Source organism: Salvelinus alpinus, chromosome 37, assembly GCF_045679555.1.
Source record: "Salvelinus alpinus chromosome 37, SLU_Salpinus.1, whole genome shotgun sequence".
Classification (NCBI taxonomy): Eukaryota; Metazoa; Chordata; class Actinopteri; order Salmoniformes; family Salmonidae; genus Salvelinus; species Salvelinus alpinus.
The window spans coordinates 14,837,060-14,863,990 of NC_092122.1; the positions used below are offsets into that span (position 1 = coordinate 14,837,060).

Consider the following 26,931-nt stretch of genomic DNA (forward strand, 5'->3'; position numbering starts at 1 on the left):
ACACGCTTAAGGTTCTTTCCTTTTAAGCTCTGTCTCAGTACGAAGGTTCATTGTAACATGGTGGTGAAATATGTCTAGGAGCAGTACACGAGACGTCTGTCCTCTGATAGGAAGAGACATTTGGTAATCATCACACAGAGATGAGGAACAGAAGCTGAACAATTAAGTACTAGACTGTGATATTACGCAAATGGGTGCATAATGAATTGCAATTAAATAAACCTTTGTGAGGTTGTAAATTAAAGTGCAATTAGAAACAGGATCCTACGTTTTGCAGCAAATGAGGTTTCGAAATAATGACTTTCCTTTACAACTACGGTGTTTCTTTCTTGATCTCATTCTGACTGTAGAGTTAGAGAGTTCATTCTCCTGGCCCTGTGCTCTGCACTAGAGAGTAGCCTGTCCTGTCTGTGGGTCAATGCCACCATGTGAAGTGGCTCTGTGTTCTCCTGTGTTCACACAGCCTCCTCTAAGCAGCCTCCTCACCAACATGAAAACCAGTAGCTTTGTGCTTGGCACTTGAGGCTCTAAAGTCCAACATGATTACGCCCCAGAGAGTCAGGAGGTTAAGAGGAAACCTTAACTACACAGCTTAACACCTATTATGGATGGCCACGTAACTTCACTGCGTTTCCAGTGGACGCAACCTCAAGTAACCGCATGGGTATGGGACTTGGAGTTTGTTAACACGTTTCACCTCCCAACAGGGGCTAGGTTAGTGGTAGTATCTCCTCCCACGTTATAGTCATGCTACTAAGGTAACGTACAGCTATGGTGTAATGGACACGTACTTGGTCCGCTTATCTAACGCTATAAGACTACATCCCATTACCAGATCATTCAAAAGATTGCAGCCAAATAAAAATACCTAATGTGTATTTTGTTTACCCTACTACCCAGATACACATTACATACACAATCTATTTTCAGATGAAAGCCCTTCCTTTGGCCAACCTTTCCTTGTTTTCTGTGCCCACCTGTGGATTTGCGTGGCGTGTCACACCTAGCATGTCACTCATTACCATATGGCTCCCGTCCCACAGACTGGCTCATTAAGAGGTTCCTGGCTCGTGGTGGGCGAGGCCGCGAGCGTAATAACAGCCTGGCTCTCCTCTGAGACACTGTGTGTTAGCCTCTCACTAGAGGCTGCTAGTGTCATTGGCTCCTCAAGCAGAGTGGTTTTCTGTCGGCTGTTAGCTAGCTGTGCCTTGTTTAAACTCCATAGGCCGTAAAGCTGGTATTTCTTATTACAGAGGTCATTTTGTAATGAGAAAATGTGTATGCATGAACATTCCACTGTGGGTTTGAGGGAGAGGAATTTGAGATTCTATTAGAGCAGGTGTGACGGCAGTTTCCCTTTCTACTCCTCTACCTGTTCATCTGCGTACGTAAGTTTGTGCATGTCTGTCACATGCTGTGTGATCCAGAGCTGAGCAGCAGCTGTGACCTCCATGGAGGTTTTCTCCCTCCCTCCCAGGTACAGTTACTCCAACCAGAAGGGCTTATTAACCAGCAGTGCTGTAGCTTTGCCCCAGTCTGGCACCTCAGCTCACTGCTGGCTGGGAGGTTGTCAGACTGTCTGGACAGGACTCGATGGGCTCTTATTGAAGCTCTAAAACAGATATGCTAATGTTCTGTAAGAGTGGTAAGGCATGGACCTTTCCTCTGATTCTGACTGGGACACACCTGTCAAGCCAGGGCCTGAGAAAGTTACTCTACATTTAAGCAATAAGGCCTGAGGGGGTGTGGTATATGGCCAGTATACCACAGCTAAGGGCTGTTCTTGGGTGCCTGGATACAGCCCTTAGCCCTGGTATATTGGTCATATCCCACAAACCACTGAGGTGCCTTATTGTTATTATGATATTTCTTTTTTTGTCCCCAATTTTTGATCTTGTCCCATCGCAGCAACTCCCCAATGAGCTCGGGAGAGGAGAAGGTGGAGTCATGCGTCCTCCGAAACATGACCCGCCCATCCACGCTCCTTAACATTCGCCAGCTTAACCCGGAAGCCAGCCGCACCAATGTGTTGGAGGAAACACCGCTCAACCAGCTGGGGCACAGCCCGCTGCGCCCCTCGGGAGGCTGGACCTTATTGTTGTTAGAAACTGTTTACCAATGTAATTAGAACCGTAAACAAGTAATTGTGCACCATACATGGCAATATACTCAAACTAACCGGTTTATAATATACTCTGATCCAAAATAGAACAGAATACATTAAATTACCACATAGCGTGTGTGTGTGTGTGTGTGTGTGTGTGTGTGTGTGTGTGTGTGTGTGTGTGTGTGTGTGTGTGTGTGTGTGTGTGTGTGTGTGTGTGTGTGTGTGTGTGTGTGTGTGTGTGTGTGTGTGTGTGTGTGTGTGTGTGTGTGTGTACACCAGTCAAAAGTTTGGACACACCTACTCAATCCAGGGTTTTCTTTATACTGGTCTATTGGTTCAGACAGGTCAGTAGAGAGATGAGAGGTAGGACAGTGCTGCAGGAATGTTTGCCATCTCCTCTCTCTCTCTTAGCTCTACCCCAGTAGGGATCTGCTGACCTTGGGCCTGCTGTCTGATCACAGTCATCCTCTGACGGTCATCACCAGGACAACCCAAAGTTACCCCAGCAACCGCACATCGGGACAACCCAATCCCCCCGCTCTCTCCACACACACACACACACACACACACACACACACACACACACACACACACACACACACACACACACACACACACACACACACACACACACACACACACACACACACACAGTCTGCCCCCTGAGATCTGACACCTGACATGTGAGAAGGGTCAGATGTAGGACAGGAATGGCCTAGATAATTGTCTGACTCAATATTCTGTGTGTGTGTGTGCTTGCTTCTGTGTGTTTGTGCTTCTGTGTGCATGCGTGGTATGTGGTTGTGTAAAAGTCGATGTGAGATTACAGAGAAGAGCAACTCAAGGTGGTTCTGGGAGTGGATTCATGAGTGTTTATATGTCAGAGATCCCAAAACAAAGATAAAGGATTTGTGTGTGTCTGTACAGACAGACCAGTGATGACACTTGGCTTTTAGACGGCACCCTGTTATGAAAGGGCACAATGCTACCTCCCCTCCTCTCCCCTTACCTCCCCTTCTCTCCTCTCCTCTCCCACCCACTGCATTGCCTCATAGTGTCCCTTAATTCATCACTCTCAAACAGCCTCTCACCACCACAGACCCAACAGACCCGTCTGTCTGGAGAAGATTGATTTGCTTGCGTACTGATATCTGACCACAGAGAGAGAGAGCGAGCGAGACCTCACCTCTTTCATCCCTCGTCCATGTCTAAACCTGTTTTCACACTTTCCTCTCAGTATCCCTCTCTCTGGTGGCCATCCGGAGCCTTGCTCAGTATAGAGATAGAGAACTAAGCAGTGCAATGGCATATTAATAGACCTTCCTTCCACTCCCTGGAATAAAAACAACTCTGTTTTTCAAGGCCATTGCAGTATGCAGCATGTTCAATTATTGTCCATTGGTTAGAATGGAAATGTGCCTTCTGTCTTTCTCAACACTCCCAGATACACACAGACTAGAGGTTGGACCCGGATCCGAGGACTATCAGACCCGGATCCGAAAGGCCCGATCATAGAAAAGAAAAGGGGGACCCGGATCTGAACGGACCGAACCGAACCGCTCGGGTCCTAGGTCAGGTCTGGTTATTTCAAGTTGGGGTGGACCCGTGAAGACCTCTAACACAGACACGTTGACAGGCATAAGGTTAGCAGCAGTGAGAGCAATTGCTGGGGGTTAAGTGCTTTGCTCAAGGGCACAACGACAGGCGATGTTACATGGGATCAGACAGAGTCCAGTAGCCTTCCATTTCAGTTCCATTCCCATTTTTGTGTTGCCTGGCAGAGGGCTTGGAACCAGAAAACTTCCGGCTGCTGGTCTGCCTCTCTCACCTCTGTGCTACTGCTGCCCCTTACACATCAGGAAGAACTCAGGACAAAATGAAAGTATTCGAAACAAAGATCAAAGATTGGTTAACAATCAATTAATAAAGCACTGTAGATCTATACTTTTCCCATGGAATTGGGTAGTGGTGCAGGTGGCCTTTAAAAACCCAGAGATGTTCCAAGGTGTTTTATTCTCTGTGCTCTAGTATCCACTAACAGCCCAAATGTACCTGGTTATGGAAGCAGACCATTAAGCCCTCGGCATTGTTTTCCTTCTAAGTGTTTAATCGGCAATTATACCGGGCCATTATATTGGTTGTCTGTGCTCATCTCTGTTCCGGCTTTAATTGCTGTCTGAAATCTACGCCGCAATTACAACGACTGCAGCTAACAGCGTGATTTTAAACACGACGCTACTGCCACAGATCAGTGGGTTTATTGTGTAATCCTCACATGTTCCCATTTAGAGAGGTCTGTCACGGTCTACATGTGTTGCTACAATCTGCCGTTTCTGCACTGATCTATATATGGGCTGAGCTGACACACACAGCTACTCTGCACAGGTTTATTGATCTCTATCCACATATATATATAACAGAGCTGTAAACATAAGGCAGGCCTACTACACCATGTCATCTCCCTGCTTCCACACTCGAGGAGGAAGCAGAACAGTGGCTGGTTTGTTGTCATTGGTCACTGAGGTGGCTGAGGCCACCGGCTGATAGGCCCTGAATTTTGACCAGGTATGTGAGACCGGGGCAGACATAGGTCAACCTTCTGTGTCTCCTATTGGGGGAGACCTCAGTGTTGGCCGGAGGTAGAAGGCCTTTGAAGTCTACAGGGAGGGATTAACCTGCTGATGATTAATGAGCCCTGAGAGGTGCAGAACATCTCCAGCTCAGAGGGCACTGCCCTGGTGGCTAGAGGAGGATTCATTTCTCCCCCTCCATTGATCTGGGATGTTCTGCGACGTCTCCATCACAGTCAAAACCCCCCCTCCAAGCAAAGAATGCCTTATGATATGGATAGAAGCTTAGTCCAAAAAGGTAGCTAAGAAAGTGAAGTAGGTTCAAATCAAATCAAATTTTAGAGTTAGAGTGCTCTCACATTCAGATATCTCCATGACAACAGGATACAATGATGAGGATATAGCAAGAAAACTATTTGCGGTGGTGACAATTGGTCATATTCTCTTCTCCTATCCTCCATCAGAGCCTCCCCTGTGTGATGTGTCACCTCTTTGATTGTTCTGCTGTATTTAGGTTGGAACCAGGGCTGTAGTGTTGATGTGTGGGCACGTGACTGGAGACAGAATAGACAGAGATATCTCAGTGTAAAGTGGAGCAGCTGTGTAGAGTGGAGGTTTGTTGTGAGTCAGAGAGCCCATAGGAGCTGTCATAGTTCTGGTAATGTAGGTTAACTCTGCTCACAGAAAGAACACAGGGCTCAACCACAGCTTTGATGACATGCTTGCCAATCACAAACCATTTTATTTCTAGTCATGCATGAAACTGACTTTTGTTCCACTCAAAAGTATGAATAATTTGTTCCCTTTTGCACATTCTGTATAACTTTTTATGGTTGTGTGGGAAAAAGTTGAAATTCTGACGTTACATTGATCTTTGAGGACAACGCGCATGCATGCGTGCATGTTTCTATGTGTGTGTGTGTACGCACGTGTGAATGTGTGTTTATGAAGTGCATGTGAGTAGTGCGGAAGTTGCATGAGTTGTGGCAGTAAAAGTGTAAAGTCTTAATGATCTCACCCTGTATGCCCTCTGTCCTCTTTCTCCCTCTCCTTTCATCAGAGAGTGGCTCTGCCATCACGTCCTCCTGTATTGGCCTGGGAAACTCCCTGTCTCCCCCTGCTGGTCAGGCTGGCAAACCCGTTCCAGGATACAATGGTGAGAACTAACCTGTCTCTTTTCATTAGAGAAGGACTATCCAGGGGCGTCATGCATCCCAAAAGTCTGAGGAGGCACAAAGTACGTGAGGATGGCTGGGGGGTGGTCCTGAGGGGTGCTAGGACCCCTATCCGGAAGTTGGAGAATTTAGCATTTTTCTAACACCTGAAACAGCTTTTTCCTGCAATCTAGCCATAATCGTTATGCTTAATTTTATGTAAAGTGTATATTTTTCCTGCATATCTAAGCAGAAAACCTCTTAAGCTGTCTGTATCCTCCTGACTGGTGGTTATTAAAAAAAAAAATCTAAATATGCTTATCTGCATCTCTGCTAAAATCTGGGTAAATGATTGAAAGGAATGTGAATCTTATTCAATAAAATAATAATGGCTTGTTTTTCTAAAGTCTACCAACCTTGCCAGCAGGCATACAGCTAAGGTACACTATATATACAAAAGTATGCGTACACCCCTTCAAATTAGTGGATTCAGCTTATTTCAGCCACACTCGTTGCTGCTAGGTGTATAAAATCGAGCACACAGGCGTGCAATCTCCACAGACAAACATTGGCAGTAGAATGGCCTTACCTGTGCCATTTTTTTTTTCTCCCCAATTTCGTAATATCCAATTGCGATCTTGTCTTATCGCTGCAACTCCCAAACGGGCTCAGGAGAGGCGAAGGTCAAGTAATGCGTTCCCCCGAAACATGACCCGCCAAACTGTGTTTCTTAACACCCACCCGCTTAACCCGGAAGCCAGCCGCACCAATGTGTCGGAGGAAACACTGTTCAACTGGCGACTGAAGTCGGCCTGCAGGCGCCCGGCCTGCCCTCAAGGAGTCGCTAGAGTGCGATGAGCCAAGTAAAGACCCCCGGTGAAACCCTCCCCTAACCCGGACAACACTGGGCCAATTGTGCGCCACCCTATGGGACTCCCGATCACGGCCGGTTGTGACACAGCCTTGTGTCGAACCCGGGTCTGTAGTGACGCCTCAAGCAATGCAATGCAGTGTCTTAGACCGCTGCACCACTCGGGAGGCCTGAGCTCAGTGACTTTCAACGTGGCACCGTCATAGGATGCCACCTTTCTAACAAGTCACTTCGTCAAGTTTCTGCCCTGCTAGAGCTGCCCCGGTCAACTGTAAGTTATGTTATTGTGAAGTGGAAACGTCTAGGAGCAACAAACTTCAGCCCTGAAGTAGTATGCCACACAAGCTGACAGAACGGGACCGCCAAGTGCTGAGGCGCGTAGCGCATAAGAATCATCGGTCCTCACTTGCAACACTCACTACCGAGTTCCAACCTGCCTCTGGAAGCAACGTCAGCACAATAACTGTTTGTTGGGAGCTTCATGAAATGGGCCGAGCAGCCACACACAAGCCTAAGATCACCATACGCAATGCCAAGCGTCGGGCTGGAGTGGTGTAAAGCTCGCCGCCATTGGACTCTTGGAAACGCGTTCTCTGGAGTGATGAATCGCGCTTGGCGGATGCCAGGAGAAATCTACCTGCCCGAATGCATAGTGCAAACTGTAAAGTTTGGTGGAGAAGGAATAATGGTCTGGGGCAGTTTTTCATGGTTCGGGCTAGGCCCCTTAGTTCCAGTGAAGGGAAATCTTAACGCTGTAGCATACAATGACATTCTAGACAATTCTGTGCTTCCAACTTTATAGCAACAGTTTGGGGAAGGCCCTCTCCTGTTTCAGCATGACAATGCCCCCGTGCACAAAGCGAGGTCCATACAGAAATGGTTTGTCGAGATTGTTGTGGAAGAACTTGACTGTCCTGCACAGAGCCCTGACCTCAACCCCATCAAACACCTTTGAGATGAATTGGAACGCTGACTGCGAGCCAGGCCTACTCGCCCAACATCAGTGCCCGGACCTCACTAATGTTCTTGTGGCTGAATTGAAGCAAGTTCCCACAGCAATGTTCCAACATCTAGTGGACAGCCTTCCCAGAAGAGTGGAGGCTGTCATATTAATGCCCATGATTTTGGAATGAGATGTTCGATGAGCAGATGTCCACATACTTGGTCATGTAGTGTTGATAGACAAACTAGCTAACTTGATTGATAGCCTGAAATGGCTTCTTAGTAGCTAGTTGGGAGATTGGGAACCTATCTAGGCTAGCTAAAGCCAACTTCATAACATTTCTAGGTGGCTAGTAGTATTCCAGAGAAACAACAACAAAACTTTTACAAAAACAAAATATGTATTTTTTTTAAACAGAACAAATATGAGGGGGCACGTGCCCCCTATGGGCATGACGCCTCTGGAACTATCCCAAATGTTTTGAAATGACTCAGTCAATTTACCTGACCAGTATGCAGAGAGAGACACTGCTTTTCAGGCTCTGTAACTGTAATCAGCAAAAAGGTATTAATGTCACACTGTAATTCTTTTAATATGGGCATGTGTGAGAGGAGTCCAGGCATATTCGCTTGGGGAAAGAAAAAACACACACCATCAATACAAAGGTTGAACTTCAGAGCAACCCACATTTCGACATCCCACATTGCCCACTGCTGAAATATAAGCCTTATAAATCAGATTTCTATGCACCTCTCTCTTCTCTAGTCACAGTGATCGACGATGATATGCAGGAGGTGACGCCAAGGACCCTGGGAAATATTGTGGTGAGGTAAGCCAGCCGCATGGTCATGGCCACACCTCTGTGAGCAGCTAAGTCATTCTGTTATACTGCCTCTGTCACCTGGAGTAGCAAACCTTTGTGTCTCTGCATCAAGGATAAACACACAGGGAGATAGACTCACACACACACACACACACACACACACACACACACACACACACTGTCACTTTTAGAAACTCGAGCACAGTAAAATAAGTCCTGTTTTATATCTGTTCAGATAGGAGGGTGGAATTGTTTTATGGAAATAATTTACTTTGAAACGATCATACAAAACGTTTTTACATCACCCAGGGCTACATGCAGCACCACCGTCTCCATACAGATAGGTCTCCACTGTAGTAGCTCCCACAGAAAGACCTGAGAGAGAACGAGAGAGGTGTGTGTGTGTGTGTGTGTGTGTGTGTGTGTGTGTGTGTGTGTGTGTGTGTGTGTGTGTGTGTGTGTGTGTGTGTGTGTGTGTGTGTGTGTGTGTGTGTGTGTGTGTGTGTGTGTGTGTGTGTGTGTGTTGGGAGCTGATTGTGTGAGCCGGGTCACGGCGAGGGCACATCAGTCCTTCCTCCCCATTGTGCTCTTATCTGTGAGCCTGTTACCTGGAAATCACTCCCATCTTCCATTCGCCACCTCATTGTTATTGCTGCCACTGTTTCTGCACCAACAAGGTGGTTGGTTCTCATCAGAGAACAAATAGCCGCAACTCTTATAACCAACCCTTTTCTCTGTTTAAGAACTAACACCTTTAGCTCTGAGGTGAATTGATAATGGAGAATCTCTCTTCCAGAGTCATGATGGGAGGCATCAAAAGTCTTTTCTTATAGTGCATTGTGTAAATGAATCTTAGGCATTGTTATTTCCTTTGGGTGGCGAGGATCTCATGCGCTAAGAAAAAGCATCAGTGCCCTAATTGAATTTGTTTTGTTTTGTTGCTTCAGAGGCTGTTTTGTGTCTGTGTGTGGAAGTGCATTCAAAAAAGGGTGACAGCCTCATTAGGATATAAATGCAGGCGGTCGAACCATGGAACATTATTAGGTCTTGGTTTGTTCATTTCCTCTCCAGGCTAGAGCAATACCAGGGGTGCCCTAGATCTGGCTGCAGTCAAAGACAGACAGGGAACGCTTCTATACTCTCACCAACAGTACAGACTTTAAAATAAAATCTATTCCAATTTTGTTCAAAGGTTATTTGTTCTTGATGCAACTACAGTACACAAACATGCTGCTTTGTAAACGGGTGTGATGCAGACAGGGCTTGAACTTGGATGACCCGCCTCAAGAACAGTTGGGGGTGATCGAGAGGGACCCTGGGTAAACAAAGGCTCAGATACTCAGTCACCCTATACCTGTGTGTGTGTTCACACGGAGGGTCAGGTCAGGCCCAGCAGACACTGGGCTCCATGTCTGAACCCACTAAAGGTGCAGTGTAATAGTATCCACTACCTCAGCCCCCCCAACTCTTTTATAAACCTTATAGACTGACAGGCTTATCTTTCTAATTTAGACACTTGCTAAACCCAAAGTATTATACGGTTTTAGAAATCCTAGAGTATCTTATCTCCCCATAGAAAAACAGTGCCTCAGACATCTTGATGGCAGTGGGTGGGGGTTTATTGTGATCATGGCTTCATGGGTAAGAGAAGACAACCCTAGACCTCTGACATTAAGATGATAAAGGAGCTGTTGTTTTGTAGCGTTTGTTATTAGCTAAAGGTGTTTTTGGACGTTATTTGTAGCATCACAGAGTACGGCTCTGTCTTCTCTCTGTGCCACTGTAATAGTCCTCACCGTGATTGGCCTGGGGATCCAGCTGTCCCACGGTGTCACCTCACTCACTCCTGCTGTCTGTTGCGTGTCAGACACTAGTCTCTCTCTCTCACCCACACACACACCCTCTGTCTCTCCTCTCCTCCAGGCTGCCACTACCACCAGGAGCAGCTTTATCTCTGTGGCAGAACCAGGAGCTTTTCAAGGAGCTCTACTTCACCAAGTTCCCTGTAGGTGATCTCACCTTAGGCTTTATTAATGTCTTAGCATCAGATAATAATTCACCACGTTACTGTGGTAGGTACTGTGAGAGAGAACGAGAGAGAGGTGTGTGTGTGTGTGTGTGTGTGTGTGTGTGTGTGTGTGTGTGTGTGTGTGTGTGTGTGTGTGTGTGTGTGTGTGTGTGTGTGTGTGTGTGTGTGTGTGTGTGTGTGTGTGTGTGTGGTGTGTTCACTGCTTTTGATTTGTCATATTCTAGATTTAAACTTTAATAACCATGTAAATCATGGGACAGGTACGTGGATGAATTTTTTGCTGGCCAGTGATACCATCTAGTGGTTCAAATGTACTGTATGATTATACACTGTGTGCACAAAACATTAGGAACACCTGCTCTTTCCATGACATAGACTGACCAGGTGAATCCAGGTGAAAGCTATGATCCCTTATTGATGTCACTAAAATCCACTTCAATCAGTGTAGATGAAGGGGAGGATCCATATTAAATAATCATTTTTAAGCCTTGAGACAATTGAGACATGGATTGTGTATGTGTACCATTCAGAAGGTGAATGAGCAAGACAAAATATTTAAGTGCCTTTGAACGGGGTATGGTAGTAGGTGCCAGGCACACCGGTTTGAGCGTGTCAAGAACTGCAATGCTGCTGGATTTTTCACGCTCAACAGTTTCCCATTTGTATCAAGAATGGTCCACCATCCAAAGGACATCCAGCCAACTTGACACAACTGTGGGAAGCATTAGAGTCAACATGGGCCAGCATCCCTGTGGAACGCTTTCGACACCTTGTAGAGTCCATGCTCTGACGAATTTAGGCTGTTCTGAGGGCATCTCAATATTAGGAAAGTGTTCCCGATGTTTTGTACACTCAGTGTAGATAACAGAACAAAAACACTCAAAAGTGATCTACACTAGAGTGGTGATTTTATCTGAATGTCAGTCATTACCTGCTGTTTACCTTAGGGTTTCTATGACACCATGGACGCAGGCTACGTGGATGAGGAGGGTTTCCTGTACATCATGTCTCGCTCTGATGATGTCATCAACGTGGCGGGCCACAGGCTGTCGGCAGGGGCACTGGAAGAGGTATGAGCGGAGAGACTACTAGGTCCAGATTGCATGGATATGAATCTACCTGTTAACAGGTTATTCCCTTGTGTTTTGGTGTCTGTATCAGCCACACGGTAGAGACGCATAGCTAATGACTGGAGTAGAAATGTCATTAGGAAAAAAGGTTTCTCCATGTAACCTGACCAGAAATGTATTGTAACATCTCTGAGTGTTACCTAAACATCTTCAGACTGTTGCCATGGTTACTCCATGGATTTTCAGTCTGACCAAATTCACCCTAAAAAAGACTCAATAGTCTCTACAGGCCAGAATGTGGAATGAAATGCTATTTACAGTTATTTTACAGGTTGTACATGCTGTTGGTCCTGTTGGAGGTGGAGGTAGGGTATCCACAGGAAAGTGTTGTTAACCCGGCGCCTTTAGGGTCTGTCGCTTGTATTTTCAATCTCATTTCCTCACAATCAGCTGAAAGTGTTTGGTCTGCGGTTCGGTTAGGCTCTGCCATATTGTGCAAGTGTTTGTGACGTGCGAATTGCATCAGTATTGAATAATAAAAACCAGAAGTACAAACCGATATACAGACCACTACGAGTGAAGGTTGGGTTGATAACACTTCCCTGTCACAGGAGGTTGGTGGCACCTTAATTGGGGAGGATGGGCTTGAGGTAATGACTGGAGCGGATTTCGTGGAATGGTATCAAATACAACATACATGGTTTCCATGTGTTTGATGCCATTCCATTCACTCCGTTCCAGCCATTATTGTGATCCGTCCTCCCCTCAGCAGCCTCCACTGTTCCCTGTGGATATGTTGTATCAGATTACCTCCGACATAGGGACAAAACCGGCGGACAACAGATAAAATAAGTTCAAATGAAGTTTGTTCAACATTCTGACTTGTAATGGGACTGTTCAGGAATGCTGAGCCTACAAGTGTGTAAGTATTTCACTCTCAGATACTAAAAGAGCCTTTGTGTGTTCCAGTCTGTCCTGCTGCATCCCGGGGTGGTGGACTGTGCTGTGGTGGGTCTGGAGGACTCCCTGAAGGGTCACGTCCCCCTGGCTCTGTGTGTTCTCAGAAACGGTAAGAGACACAGTGACCCAGAGAGATACAGGATAAAGGTCCATTTAATAGAGCAATTTGGGGATCCAACATTCCTGTGACTGTGGGGTTATAGAAAGTCAAACACCTGTGTATGTGGGTCTGTCTCAGACCTAAAGAAGAGCCAAGGAGACGTGGTGAAGGAGATGGTGAGCCTGGTCAGAGAGACCATCGGGCCCGTGGCTGCTTTCAGGAAGGTGCTGATTGTCAGAGGTCTCCCAAAGACCCGCTCTGGGAAGATCCCCCGCTCCTCCCTGGCTAACCTGGTCAACGGGAAGCCATACACGGTAACTTACCACACATTCACCCACCATGTCAATACTGTACATGGATTGAAGCCAACAACAATTTTTTTTATAGCATATTAGAATCTGAGGTATTCAGGCACACTTTGAGGAATGGCTGCATATTAATAATAATTTTTAAGGTTCTGGAAGACAGAGGCAATTATTCACCAATAATAGCACTGGATTATTATTCCTGTACAGCTGCCAATTATCTGGCGAGCCGGTGTTGGATCAATTTAATTCATACCGACAAATTGAATAAAAGTTTGAGGATTATATGAAAGATGAAATTCACTCACGATGTAATAAGATTTAAACAGAAATGGAAAGAAGATATTGCTACTACTAGTAGTATGGAAGTCTGTGTCTGTCTCCACAGATATCCCCTACCATTGAGGACCCAGATGTGTACAAGGATATTGAGAAGATGGTGAAACAGGAGCTGAGACCTGCTGGACAGTGACTCTCTAACCCTCCAACTAGGTTGCAGACATTGCAGAGTCTATAATGAAGGGTGGACTAGAACTGTTCCTCTGATTAGACAGAAAACAGGCAGGTTGCAAGAGCTGTATGTACTTTAGCCAACTCCTCTGACTTTTGTTGGCGTGACAACGAACACGGCACAACAGGAGTTGACTATAGCACAAGCAGATTTGCAAACCGGTCACAGTGTATCTTCACTATTCCACTGAAGACACTCCCAATTGTAGACTTAACAGTTACGCCGTCTAACATTACCCAAAGGGAACAGTCGTTCTGAGAGATGGGTGTCACTACCTCTGTGTGGGGGTGACACTACCTCTGTGTGGGGGTGACACTACCTCTGTGTGGGGGTGACACTACCTCTGTGTGGGGGTGACACTAAATAGCCAGGACAAGTGGTTAACAATATTGTGAACATTTGCAGTATATTTACTACTGTGAAATAAAATGTTTAAAAGAAACTTGGTATAGCTACAGTATACTTTCAATTCTCTGAGTAAGGCCTAGATTCAATCAGATCAAGTGTTAACCGGCGATAGCCGACACCTGCATAACTGGTTTGGAGGTGTAACTGCATTGGAGTCAAATTGGTGAGAAGCTGCTCTTGATCATTGTCACAAAGCCACACCCATTGGTGTTAGAAGTTCAGAAGGAGAAAGTAGGCTATATAGAAATACTGACGCTCAAATTGAAAATCATTCAACTAAAATAATGAGGATTTCTATCAGCCTAATCAAGGTGTAGATTACATCTCACATTCCAGTGTTCGAACTTGTAAACAAGGCTGCATGGTATTTCTCTTAATGCGACTTCGTGCAGTCAATGGCAATGTCCACTTTAGGTATAACGCCAGGAGCTGCTTGTGCATTTAACAGCTCTAACTCAGTTTCACCTCCGACTCCACCAAAACAACCGCTATGCAGTTGAAAGCCTGTTTGTCATATCCTCATGGTGGTACCAGTAATGGGTACCAATATCAAAGATAGTACATGATGAAGATGGGCAGAAACTACCTCGCCAATAGAAATCCCAGATCACACTTTGTAGCCGATCTCATCTGGTCTAACGGTCGTGTCGTGCCGAACTGCGCATGTGCAGGCGTCAAATCAAAGGCAGTAGAGGTCTTCAAGAAATGGGCCTGGGGCTTTCCCACCTAGACCTGATATGCATAAATAATACAATTATAGAGACCGTTACAAACGGACCCGAGGACAACTAGATCCGTTGCATATAGACCTGGTCGGATCCAGACCCGATCCGAGTGAGGGAAGCAGCAGAAGTCATTTACTTTATTAACATGAGCTGATAAAGTGTGAGAGGAGGGAGGGAGAGAGGTGCTACTCTAGCATGCGGGGGAGGGGCTGTAATGTGAGCGAGTGACACTGGGAGGAGGGAGGGAGAGACTATACAAATTGATGGAAGGTGGTGTTGGGGGAAAAACATACAACATTATAAAATCCATGTACACAAACGACAGTCGTGTTCGAAACTGTTATACAGTCTCTTGCTCTCCCTACTGCAGCAGTCGTGTTCGAAACTGTTATACAGTTTCCCGCTGTCTCTAATTCACCAGTCGTGTTCGGATCTGTACAGGCCCTTCTGGACAAGTCAGGTAAAATTACACATACCCAAGACCCATGACAATCATATCAGATCCTTCCCAGACACGTGACATTATTTCGAATTCTGGATCCAGACACTCAGGTCCCGGATCGGGTCTCGGTACTGTGATTCGGGTACGGGTGGATCCGTGGACCTCTAAAAGGCAGTCCTCCGATATAAAGTTGTTTTAGATGAAAACTTTCATGAGGTTGTAATAATGACAGTTTCAGCTACTTAAGACATTGTCTCGAAACTAGGTTTTGCTTTTAGATTTCGAGAAAACAACTAAGGACGCATTTTTCACTTCTCCCATTGACTTCTCAAACCCAGGTCTGGTCTGCCGAGTTTGTTTCGCAAGCATTCCCAGAAGACTTACGATGTTACGCCTCTGGGTTTAGAGACTCCGTGCCAATATTGTTCAAACAGCCATCATGCATTGTGTTAATTATTTAAAGAAGCGACATCTCCATTGGCAAAAAAAAGTTTAAGGGTGGGTCTCACAGAATCTCAGTTGAAAGTGATTTTAAAGGTCCAATGCAGCCTTTTTAAAAGTTAAGTGCCTTACTGTGATTCTTTTCAATTAAAATGGTTAAAAATAAACACAAATAGCTTCTTAGCAAAGAGACTGTCTGGGAGTGGTCTGAGTGAGGGGCCTAACTGGACAGGCCTAATAGGAGGGATATATTTATGTAACCTGAAAACTTGCAGGTTATTGGCAGAGAGGTTTGAAACTCTCTTTATTGGTCTATTGAAGGCCCAGTGCAGTCAAACTGATTTCCCTGTGTTTAATATTTCCACACTATGAGGTTGGAATAATATTGTGAAAATGATAATGCCCTTTTAGTGTAAGAGCTGTTTGAAAAGACCGCCTGAAATGTCAGCCTGTTTTGGTGGGATGGAGTTTTGGCCTGCCCGGCAGTAAATGAGTTTATAGATCAATAAGAGAGTTCCAAACCTCTGCCAATAACAACAATTTCCCATTCCCACTCAGGCCACTCCCAGACAGTCCTAGCAAAAGTCTTGCTTGAGAAATAGCTTTTTGCAAAGGTATTTCTGTTTCTCTTTGATTGAAAACAATTACAGTAAGGTACTTTATTGTTAACCAGAAATGATTTGATATTGAGATTTTAAAAAAGGCTGCATTTGACTTGTAAAGCAATTTGGGTCCAGGGAAACATCTGAGCCCTGGGTGTATTCGGGTATGTTAAACACTGAACATTGTAGTTAGAAATAGACTGAATAGAGCTGACACGATTCCCTATTCCATCTGATAGACAATTTTTGTTCTACACAATAGATTTCTATCTGAACATTCTGTTACATTATGTCCTCCTGAACAGGTCCCTGCAGTTGCTGGAAGGGTCTCCCACCTCATAACTTAGCTTCAGTTTGGGTTCCATCCTCATGCTGCCAACATTTTAACACTATTAATGAAGCTTACTTTATACCTACTTACAGACTTCAACAAACTCCAACCGTACAAATCAAAATCCCTTCATATTACTCTCACCCTCTCATTTTTTAAATGGCTGAAATGTCAAACTAGTACTGTATTTGTTATGATGACATAACCATTTAGCAGTCAACGGAATATCGCTTAAAGCACTAATGATGCCAGAACTGAGCTCTGGAGTGGATATTCCACATCCTGCATCTATCATCCATTCTACCTTGTTGATCCATTGATATGTCAATGTGTGTTTTGTCATATATTATATATATTTTTTTAAATATATATTTTTAAATCCCAGCCCCTGTCCCCGGTAGGCCATCATTGTAAATAAGAATTTGTTCTTAACGGACTTAAATAAAATAATTGTCATGTTTAGTTTATATCTTATAGTTTAATATGATGAATGAACTCTTCATACTAGAGCTCTGAAATGAAGCAATGAGTGAAAAATAGTCAGTTCAACAGCTACTTACTTCACTGACAGTTTTTATTTTATTGGCAATGAAAATTTGTTTGATCAACACTTAGTTTTGACCAAAATACAATTAGCAATGAATAAAAAATGGACACAAAATAAAATGATTCTTTGTTTGTGCAAATCGAGGATGTAAAAGTCAACAAAAAAGTCAAACTTGATCAAGTACTCCAGCAGAAATAACTCAAAGACAGGTAGGAGGGCTGTACAATAGGTTTCCCTGGCAACTCAGACAAAAACAAAGAGTTAACAGTTACACCAATGTCACAGCAAGCAACAGGTTTGTCATTAAAATTCACCTCACTTCGACATGTTCATATACACTCTACGCACACTGAGTTAAGCAGTCTGTCTTTCAGTTATTTCTCAGCGATGCTGAGTCAGACCTCACGGCAAAATAAAAAAAGTCCAGCTTGAGTTTCTTCATGTAGGGGTTTATGGTCAAGGTACTGTAGGTGAGTGAGATCATCTGATGAAGAGTGTTCCTGCTGTTAGTTCATCTCTGAGCTCAGTAGCTACAGAGTCTATCTTTTAGTCTGTGGCTGTAGTCCACAGTTTCTGTGGTTGTATCAAAGTGCTTGTCACATCATCAGTAGATGTCACAGTGCGTTTCTGTGTCCTCCTCCCAGAATGCTTTGCTATGAGATGGGCTCCGTCATGATTGTGAGGTGTTGGGCTGTGGCTGGTGACTCAGATACATGGGGCTGTACACTCCACTAGAGGGCAGGCTTTACCAGCTGGGGGGGGGGGGGGTCACGTGGCGACCAGATGGACAGTCTCTCCAAGGTGAAAACAGTTTATCTGCACAATGGAAAATAACTATGTACAAAATGGTCTCTCAGGGAATGATGGAGAAATGTTCAAAGAGCAGCATAGTTTAACCAAGGTCATGGACTTGAAATGGGAAGGGAGGGTTTATTTGCACAAACTCTGAATATCTTTTCTTTTTTGTAATATAGATGTGTATATATTTATATATATATGTATATATAAAAAAACTCATATTTATATTAATTTACAGATAACCTACACATCTCCTGGTAGAAGAAATACACAGTACATTATGCTTCAACAAGTTATTGTACATGTAAAAGGTAGAAACGGTGACAACAGGACAGACAGAAGGAAAGTAGCACCGGTAGCTGCTGCCCAGGTTTCAGGGGGCCTTGACTTGTAAGTGCAGAGGGGGGCGGCTTGGCAGGAGGCACCCCTCGCTGCCCCCCCCCCCCCCTCTCTTTTTGGTGGGTGGGTGGGTAGGGGGGTGCTTCTTGGCAGTGCGTCTCGTCAGAATGTTTGTTCCAGGCAGGAGGATCCGTCCAGCAGCTCCAAGGTACAGTAAGACCTTCTCTACATACAGTATCTGGACCTGAAAGAGAGGAGGTATGGTTTAATTACACTGCGAAGCTTTATCCACAATGACAGTGCAGTTGTCATAAACATGGATTTGATCACATGGGAATTAGTGTTGACATTACTAATTGTGTAACATCATCTCATTTGAGACGTAGCTGCCATATATCTCTCTACCTTGGCATTCAGGGGTATTCATGTATTTATTAGGGATCCCCATTAGTTCCTGCCAAGGCAGCAGCTACTCTTCCTGGGGTCCAAACACATTAAGGCACTTACATCACACATGAAAAAAAGATAAAACAGTACATCATATAACAGTATTACACCACTACATATCTACAATACAACATGTATATTACCGCTATACTACCTGTGTGTGTCTCTTCACAGTCCCCGCTGTTCCATAAGGTGTATTTTTATCTGTTTAAAAAAGAATCTGATTCTACTGCTTGCATCAGTTACCTGATGTGGAATACAGCTCCATGTGTACTGTGGCTGTAGTTGTCTGTGCTGGACAGAGATTAAAGGAGGGACAACAGACTGAGGCCGCCTCATGCTGCTGCCTTTGACTCCTATCATCTGATCATGAATGTCTGCACTAGAGCAGGGACTCTCCTCTCCAAGCAAACATGGTTATCTGTAAAGACAAGTTACCCTCTCACCCCGTTCCAATTTCTCACAGTCATTTGCTCTCACTGAGCAGAACGACAGATGTAAGAGAGAGGGAGAGTTTGTGTGTGAGCATGTGTGTATGCGCAACTTATAGCTTGTACAGGGATAATGTGTGTGACTTACAGCTTACAGTCTCTCTTCTCCTCCCTCAGCAGGAGTAGGTCCTCACTGTAGAGCTGTCCAGACGCTGCACTGCTAAGGGGCCAACTGTAGGGGGAGACAGAGACCCGTCAGTTAGTCACTTAGCTTCAACACCCAGAGTGGGCCCAGGGTCAGTAGATAATGCTATCCAACTTACTTTATGCCCATAACAATTGACACAGGATCAGCTCCCATTGTCCACTGTGAGAGGGACAAACAAATGAGAGAGACAAACAAAACGGACTCTAAACCAGTTGATAAGGGCTAGGAGTACAGTAGACCATACTGTGGATACAACACACTGCACACACACGCACCACACACGGGAACGAGGTTAGTCAAAATGTCAGCTAGCAAAGCCAAGGCACATTGCATCGCACACTCAGAGGAGGAGTGCACGTGGCCATTTTGAGTGAATCACACCTCGTACAGGAACAAGTCTGTTAATGTCATCACCACCACAGACCAGGGACCACAGATAGAGGCAGATACAGGAAGGCAGCTCGATTACACTGGGGACAGAGTGTTAGAGAAGAACTCTGGTCAAAACCTGCAATCGGATGTCAGCGATAGACTCACTTGTATCAGAAGTTGCGTCCAAAATTCCGGAGTGAGTTCTGGCACAATGCGGCCTGCTGTACTACAGTCCAGCTGTAACTCACTGGGCCACAATCACAGACGCAAGTTTCAATACATCTCTCATCCCCTTGAAAACGTGAAGATTTTGACCAGCGTCCTCTTTTAACAACAGGGCGAGGAGCGACACAAACCGGCAACTGTAAAACATCCATCTTATCCATCATAAACCTTTATGATTCTTTTATGTAAACCTCCTTTTACAGGGCAACTAAAATAGCTCAACTTCCATAGCTCAACTAACATAGAACTAACATAGCTCAACTTACATATGCATAGGGGATTCATTGCTTTAACTTCAAGGGTGCAGCAGCAGAGGCTGCAACTAACAACTACTGTGCTAATAACAGCAACCTGAGTAACAATTACTTGACACACAATATGTCTACTATAACAAACTGACAACCTTGACAAACAAATGGCCACCCTTGTAGTTGGCATCAAGGGCAGAACGAAACAGAGGAACAGAGCAGTAGAGGTAGAGAGAGAAGACAGTTGGAGAAAAGAGGAGGTACAGTAGGGTGGACAGCAGGAACCAGGGAGTTTTGGGGGGCGTAAAGGCACACAGGCCAACAGCAGGCCACATGGTATAGCTCCAGTATATCTGACCTTGAAACCAGTCCAAATACATGTCGTCAGGACTGTCATCCAGCGCCTCATAGAGCACTGCACACAGAGCAGCAGTCCCAGAGCAGAGAAAATACAGGTATAGTCAGCAACATGCTCCATCCATACACCGATAGACGAGAGAGAGTGTGATGGGGAGAGAGCCCCAAGTAAAGAGAGGGGCAAGAGGACCCCCCCCCCCAAACTCTAACACAGAAATGAAATGCACCCAGGTACAATCTTAATCAAATACATTTTGTGGCAGCTAGCCATTTTTATAAGTGTTTGATGAGTGCAATTTTACCATCCAATTTGGCATTTTTAGCAATTTACATTCATCCATTCTAAGTGCCCTAAACTGGAGGCGCTAGTTTAATTGTTAGGTCTACTTTGTGGGGGTCTTGGCCATGCAGGGGGTCTGTGGGGGAGCTCACCTTCGGGGGGTAGCCTACGGGAGTGTGAGCCGGTGGTGACGCGGAAGCCAGCGGGGAGGGTCTCTGCCGAGCCGGGCATCATACTGATCCCGTGGACGTCCCGCGGGGGGAACTGCCTCCTCCACGATGGCCCCCGGAGGTCATTATCTTCATACTGACGGACAGACACACAGACAGAGACAGGGACAGGTTAGAGATTGAGTGTAGAGATAAGCTGGTCTGAGAACAGCTTGTGTCTGCATATACAGTAGTGTTTATAGTAGCTAACAAATATGACTAATTTCCCAAGACCTTATATTTATGTTAATAACTCAAACCAACTCTAAGACAATATGAGAAACAAATGAGTGATGGGTGGATCGGGTGGGAAGTGGAAACTGAGGACAGGTCTGAGGTGCAGTGAGATGGTGGAAAACAGAGTAATGATTGACAACAAACCCAGGTGTGTGTCTGTCTGCCATGGCCCATCACCCATGGTAACAGCGGGGCTAGCTGTCCGGGTGACAGGAGTCACTCACCTCGTCCAGTCGTCTCTCAGTGCCCAGGGCTAGCAGGTTATTATATTCCCTCTCCAGAATCTGACGTGCCTGGGGAGAGGAAGGGGAAATAGGTCTTATTAGGTACATTTGAAATGGAAGTTGTAGGTCTCTTTATTTGGGGCTCCAGATGCTTTCAGTCATTTTGATACCAAGCTAGCATGACCAAACAGCTCTCTGTTGACCTACTGGTCTGGCACTCAGGGTATTATTAGACCTGTTTGAGATATAAAGACAGAAATGAAAAGATGTTTGAAGTGTACCTCTAATGACGATCATCTAAATCATTTATTCTGTCGTGAAAATCAAAAAAATTAAAAACACTGTTTAATTTAACATCATAATTCACTTGCTTTTAGTTCTGAGAGACAAGACTACGGACTCTTGGAATGAAGACGTTAATGTCTTCCTCTTATGGTGTGGTTGTGCTAGTATATTATGCATCGCCCTCTTGTGGCGTAACTATGCTATAGCGTGATGGGGGCAGAGGGATCTGACCTGAGTGCTTTGGTTGGGGATCTGGATGAGCAGCGCCAGGCTGGTGTGGTCAAAGTTGTCGTCGAGGGCGACCAGGGCCCCGTGCACGCCGCTCTCCAGCAGGATATTGGCATAGTCCTTTAGACCGATGCTCTGGACCCAGCGAATCACCCGCTCGTTGCTCCACACCAGCACGTCTGGGGCACACAGACATGGTATCACAGTAAACACAACATGGGTGTTCGGCCACAGACACAACATTTTTCAATGTCTGGTTACATGATGAAGAAAACCTCTTGGCTCTGCTAGATTGGTCCTTACTGACCATCACCTCCTAACTCTATGACAGGTAGACACTGCTTGGCTATATTTCACAATAGAATGCAATACATACTGTAAACTAAGTGCGCTTCCACAAGTATTATTTGCCTTAGCAGATTACTAACGAGATTGTAATTAGACACTACTAGATTTATTTTAGCTTAAAGGTCTTCATTATTGTTCCTTGAGCAGTCTTTAAAGAAAAAAGTCCACCCAAAAATAATATTTTGGTATTTGTTTCATTAGTCCATTGTTGATATAGTCCCAAAATGTTATGCTTGTCACTAATCAAGTTTTCAAGATACTGTGTATAACTTTAAAAACACAGAAATCATCCCCATATGATGGATTTTGCATCATATGATCCTGCATTTTGCAGGATGATACTAAATGCATAATACAGTGATGATTTCTGTGTTTTGAAAGTTACGTATCTTGAAAACTTGATTGCTGACAACAAAACATTTTGCAACTATGTCAACAATGGACTAATGAAACAAATACCAAAAGACAGTTTTTGGGTGGAATTTTCCTTTAAGTACCTCTCATTTCATGCTGGCTGTGCTCTCTGCGTCTCTCCAGCTCTTTCCTGTCATAGTTGAGCTTCTTCAGACCCATGATACCATACTGCAAACTCGTCCTACAGACATGGGAACATTAGAAAAGCCATTTTTAGAAAGACAGACACAATAATATTTTGCGCTTATTACCACAAAATGAGCCTAAACACTAAACTTTCAGATCAAATCCTACATCATGCAGGAGGAGGGCAGGTGTACCTGTGAAAGCTGTCCACCATTTTGAGATGCACCCGGAGGTCCTTCTTGGTGAGGTGGTCCAGCATGCGGGCGTCCACCAGGCACTCCATGAAGTAGCTGCGGTACTGAGGTAGTCCTAGACTGGGCAACCACTCGTTCCCTATCCACTCATGGTTCATGTCACCATACGCTAGAGTCTGACAATAATGACAAGGAAACAATTAAGTACTGTAAACCATTGTTAATCTGTAAATGATTTTGATGAAGTTTAAAAGTAGCCACATAGACAACTCTGGTATGTGCCTAGTTAAATAAAATTAAAATTAAAAAAATAAAACTAGAGTAACTCTAAGTAATCTACAATTCTACTGTTCAAATCCATGAGAGAGACCGAAAAATCCTTTACCTGCGCCCAGCTCCCCTCCTCGGACTCCCCGGACCTCTGTCATTGGTCAGGCATGGAAAAGAAACAGTAGCAATATGCATGAGAACATAATAGCAACAGGTCACTGGACTTCATCTACAGTCCAATAGTCTCTACTCTAGCATCAGAGGCTGTTGACTTGCTCAAGCCAGAGCAAAGGCCTCAGAACGTACAGAAAAGTTATCCCTCGCATATATTCCCCTAACAAACTATTCCAATCTAAAAGTAGAGCTCCATCTAAATATGTATGAAAAATCACTATTCGAGGGAGAGAAAGTGGCCTGTGGGATTTATCTGCAATCTGAGAAGGGAGAATGATTTCCCCCCTTTAGCATGTGAACTGAACTGGCCCCATGGGATAGTAACACAGTTATCCCTTTAGTCCTGGCCTGGGCTGAGCTGCTGCCAAATTACATTTGATTTGGAGACGGGCGCTGATGCCACATTAGGCCAATCTAGCTTGCACAAAACGGCTGGCACAAATGAGAGCCTTTTTTCCCGTGGTTCGCCCTGTGTACAATGGTACTGAGTTGGCTATTAGCCTCATTGTGCCTGACATGCAGGCTGTATTAGAGGCAGGGAGAACAGTGGAACAAAGAATAACCTTTATGTTCAAGCTCAAAGAGATCCATAATTACATGTACAGTATAGTACATAGCTGTCTGTGTCCTAGGGATTGACATGACTGACACCTGCAGTGACTAATAATCCTGCAAGCTTCAATCTTGAGACAGAACCAATTGGTTTTAAATTAACATGTTTGGAACATACTGTATCAGTTTGCAGACCTGTATCTGATTTGATGTAGCTTCTTACACCGGTATTGTACGGTGACTCCTATGTACAATCAGCTGATCACTGTCAGGTTTAAAAGGATGACATTGCTAATGGGAAAAAATAGCATTATGTCTTGACATGTGCTGTATCTAATCAACATCTGGCTGAAACGTACCATAAACACAGGTAATATAGGGTAACTACAGTATGGTACCCAAGGGCAATGCAGCTCCCTGAACCATAGCAGTAACACCAACACATACTGGTAAATATAGGGCAGTGCACCAGTCATTCCAATTAAAAAGCCTTCTTTACCCACTATAATGAAAGGGAGAACTGAGAATGGATGTGATGTGATGCAGTCTAACCACATTATCAACAAACCTACTGTTATTCAATCTCCCTACCCTCCAAATCATATAGGGGGAAAAAATATGTTTTATTGTCACATACACCAGATAGGTGCAGTGAAATGTGTTGTTTTACAGTCTCAGCCATAGTAGTACGCACCCCTGGAGAAAATCGGGGTGAAGTGCCTCACACAAGGGCACAATGACAGATTTTTCACCTTGTCTGCTCAGGTATTCAAACCAGTGACCTTTTGGTTACTGTCCCAATGCTCTAACTGCTTGGCTACCTGCCGTCCTCAGTACAGGCCTCAGTAAAGCAGCCATGGACAGGTCTCAACACTGCAGTGAAAGCAAGAAAAGAGAGAAGTGAGTGAGAGAAGAGGTAAAAGGAGAGGAAGGACTAACCGTTTTCGAGGAGGGTGCTGCGAGGGTCTCCATTTCCTCGTGGGTCACCCATACATTGCCTGACGGCTAGGAGTGCGGTGCCCAAGAGAAGACAGCAGCAGCAGCAGTAGTCCGCCAGGAGGGGCAAGCAGTATTAAAGAAGAAGAGCAGCACCACTGTAAGCCAATAGTGTTATAGCATCATGGTCAGATGATGAGCAGGCCCGCCCCTCTGGGGTCAAAGGGCACGCACAGTACACAAACAAACACAGACACAAAACTGATTGAGGTAGAAGTTGTCCTTAACCACAGATCTAGGATCAGATTACTCTACCCCCATCATAACCTCATCCATTAAAGGGGTGAAATACTATCTGATCCTGTAGGGTCAACTTCTGACTCTGGATAGACAAAAACAGCACATAACACAGGAGCAGCCCACCTACACAGGTGCAACACACACGGGCCAAAGGAACACATGTACCATGCATGACAAGACTGGTTCACCATAAGCTAGTGTAGTAGTGGATTAGTACAGGGGTTTGGAGCAAACAGACACAAATACAAAACATATCCACCTCAGTCTAGTTTGATATACCTCAGTGTTCCACACTGTTAAACCCCTTTCTAACAGACTCAGTCTAGTTTGATATACCTCAGTGTTCCACACTGTTAAACCCCTTTCTAACAGACTCAGTCTAGTTTGATATACCTCAGTGTTCCATACTGTTAAACCCCTTTCTAACAGACTCAGTCTAGTTTGATATACCTCAGTGTTCCACACGGTTAAACCCCTTTCTAACAGACTCAGTCTAGTTTGATATACCTCAGTGTTCCATACTGTTAAACCCCTTTCTAACAGACTCAGTCTAGTTTGATATACCTCAGTGTACCACACTGTTAAACCCCTTTCTAACAGACTCAGTCTAGTTTGATATACCTCAGTGTTCCACACGGTTAAACCCCTTTCTAACAGACTCAGTCTAGTTTGATATACCTCAGTGTACCACACTGTTAAACCCCTTTCTAACACACTCAGTCTAGTTTGATATACCTCAGTGTTCCACACTGTTAAACCCCTTTCTAACAGACTCAGTCTAGTTTGATATACCTCAGTGTACCACACTGTTAAACCCCTTTCTAACAGACTCAGTCTAGTTTGATATACCTCAGTGTTCCATACTGTTAAACCCCTTTCTAACAGACTCAGTCTAGTTTGATATACCTCAGTGTACCACACTGTTAAACCCCTTTCTAACAGACTCAGTCTAGTTTGATATACCTCAGTGTACCACACTGTTAAACCCCTTTCTAACAGACTCAGTCTAGTTTGATATACCTCAGTGTACCACACTGTTAAACCCCTTTCTAACAGACTCAGTCTAGTTTGATATACCTCAGTGTACCACACTGTTAAACCCCTTTCTAACAGACTCAGTCTAGTTTGATATACCTCAGTGTACCACACTGTTAAACCCCTTTCTAACAGACTCAGTCTAGTTTGATATACCTCAGTGTTCCACACTGTTAAACCCCTTTCTAACAGACTCAGTCTAGTTTGATATACCTCAGTGTTCCATACTGTTAAACCCCTTTCTAACAGACTCAGTCTAGTTTGATATACCTCAGTGTACCACACTGTTAAACCCCTTTCTAACAGACTCAGTCTAGTTTGATATACCTCAGTGTACCACACTGTTAAACCCCTTTCTAACAGACTCAGTCTAGTTTGATATACCTCAGTGTACCACACTGTTAAACCCCTTTCTAACAGACTCAGTCTAGTTTGATATACCTCAGTGTACCACACTGTTAAACCCCTTTCTAACAGACTCAGTCTAGTTTGATATACCTCAGTGTACCACACTGTTAAACCCCTTTCTAACAGACTCAGTCTAGTTTGATATACCTCAGTGTTCCACACTGTTAAACCCCTTTCTAACAGACTCAGTCTAGTTTGATATACCTCAGTGTTCCACACTGTTAAACCCCTTTCTAACACACTCAGTCTAGTTTGATATACCTCAGTGTACCACATGGTTAAACCCCTTTCTAACAGACTAAGTCTAGTTTGATATACCTCAGTGTACCACATGGTTAAACCCCTTT

General features: G+C 44.6%; 2 protein-coding genes across 19 annotated transcripts in view; one reads left to right on the forward strand and one right to left on the reverse strand.

Moving 5' to 3' along the window:
- The window catches only part of LOC139565767 (acyl-CoA synthetase short-chain family member 3, mitochondrial-like), a 44,045-nt gene extending 30,160 nt beyond the window's left edge, over positions 1-13,885 (forward strand). For all 3 annotated transcript variants that reach the window (XM_071386304.1, XM_071386305.1, XM_071386306.1), the window contains 7 exons: positions 5,738-5,833; positions 8,411-8,474; positions 10,392-10,473; positions 11,445-11,567; positions 12,537-12,636; positions 12,766-12,941; positions 13,321-13,885. In XM_071386304.1, coding sequence (XP_071242405.1) covers positions 5,738-5,833; positions 8,411-8,474; positions 10,392-10,473; positions 11,445-11,567; positions 12,537-12,636; positions 12,766-12,941; positions 13,321-13,404 — 725 coding nt within the window. In that variant the 3' untranslated portion in view covers positions 13,405-13,885. The remainder of the gene's footprint in view (positions 1-5,737; positions 5,834-8,410; positions 8,475-10,391; positions 10,474-11,444; positions 11,568-12,536; positions 12,637-12,765; positions 12,942-13,320) is intronic.
- Positions 13,886-16,948: 3,063 nt separating this feature from the next.
- LOC139565738 (liprin-alpha-2-like) overlaps positions 16,949-26,931 on the reverse strand; it is a 298,291-nt gene continuing 288,308 nt past the window's right edge. For 8 of the 16 annotated variants that reach the window (XR_011672963.1, XR_011672964.1, XR_011672961.1 and 5 more), the window contains 10 exons: positions 24,845-24,910; positions 23,295-23,330; positions 22,910-23,085; positions 22,673-22,770; positions 21,831-22,006; positions 21,315-21,383; positions 20,797-20,950; positions 19,278-20,422; positions 19,103-19,186; positions 16,949-18,320 (listed from right to left, as the gene is read on the reverse strand). Coding sequence is in view for 5 of the 16 variants with exons in the window: in XM_071386250.1 (XP_071242351.1) it covers positions 19,128-19,186; positions 20,366-20,422; positions 20,797-20,950; positions 21,315-21,383; positions 21,831-22,006; positions 22,673-22,770; positions 22,910-23,085; positions 23,295-23,330; positions 24,845-24,910 (891 nt within the window). In the remaining 11 variants the exon portion in view is untranslated. Of the gene's footprint in view, positions 18,321-19,102; positions 19,187-19,277; positions 20,423-20,796; positions 20,951-21,234; positions 21,384-21,830; positions 22,007-22,672; positions 22,771-22,909; positions 23,086-23,294; positions 23,331-24,844; positions 24,911-26,931 lie in introns of those variants that run through there. The other 8 variants (XM_071386251.1, XM_071386249.1, XM_071386253.1 and 5 more) reach the window with 6 other exon arrangements.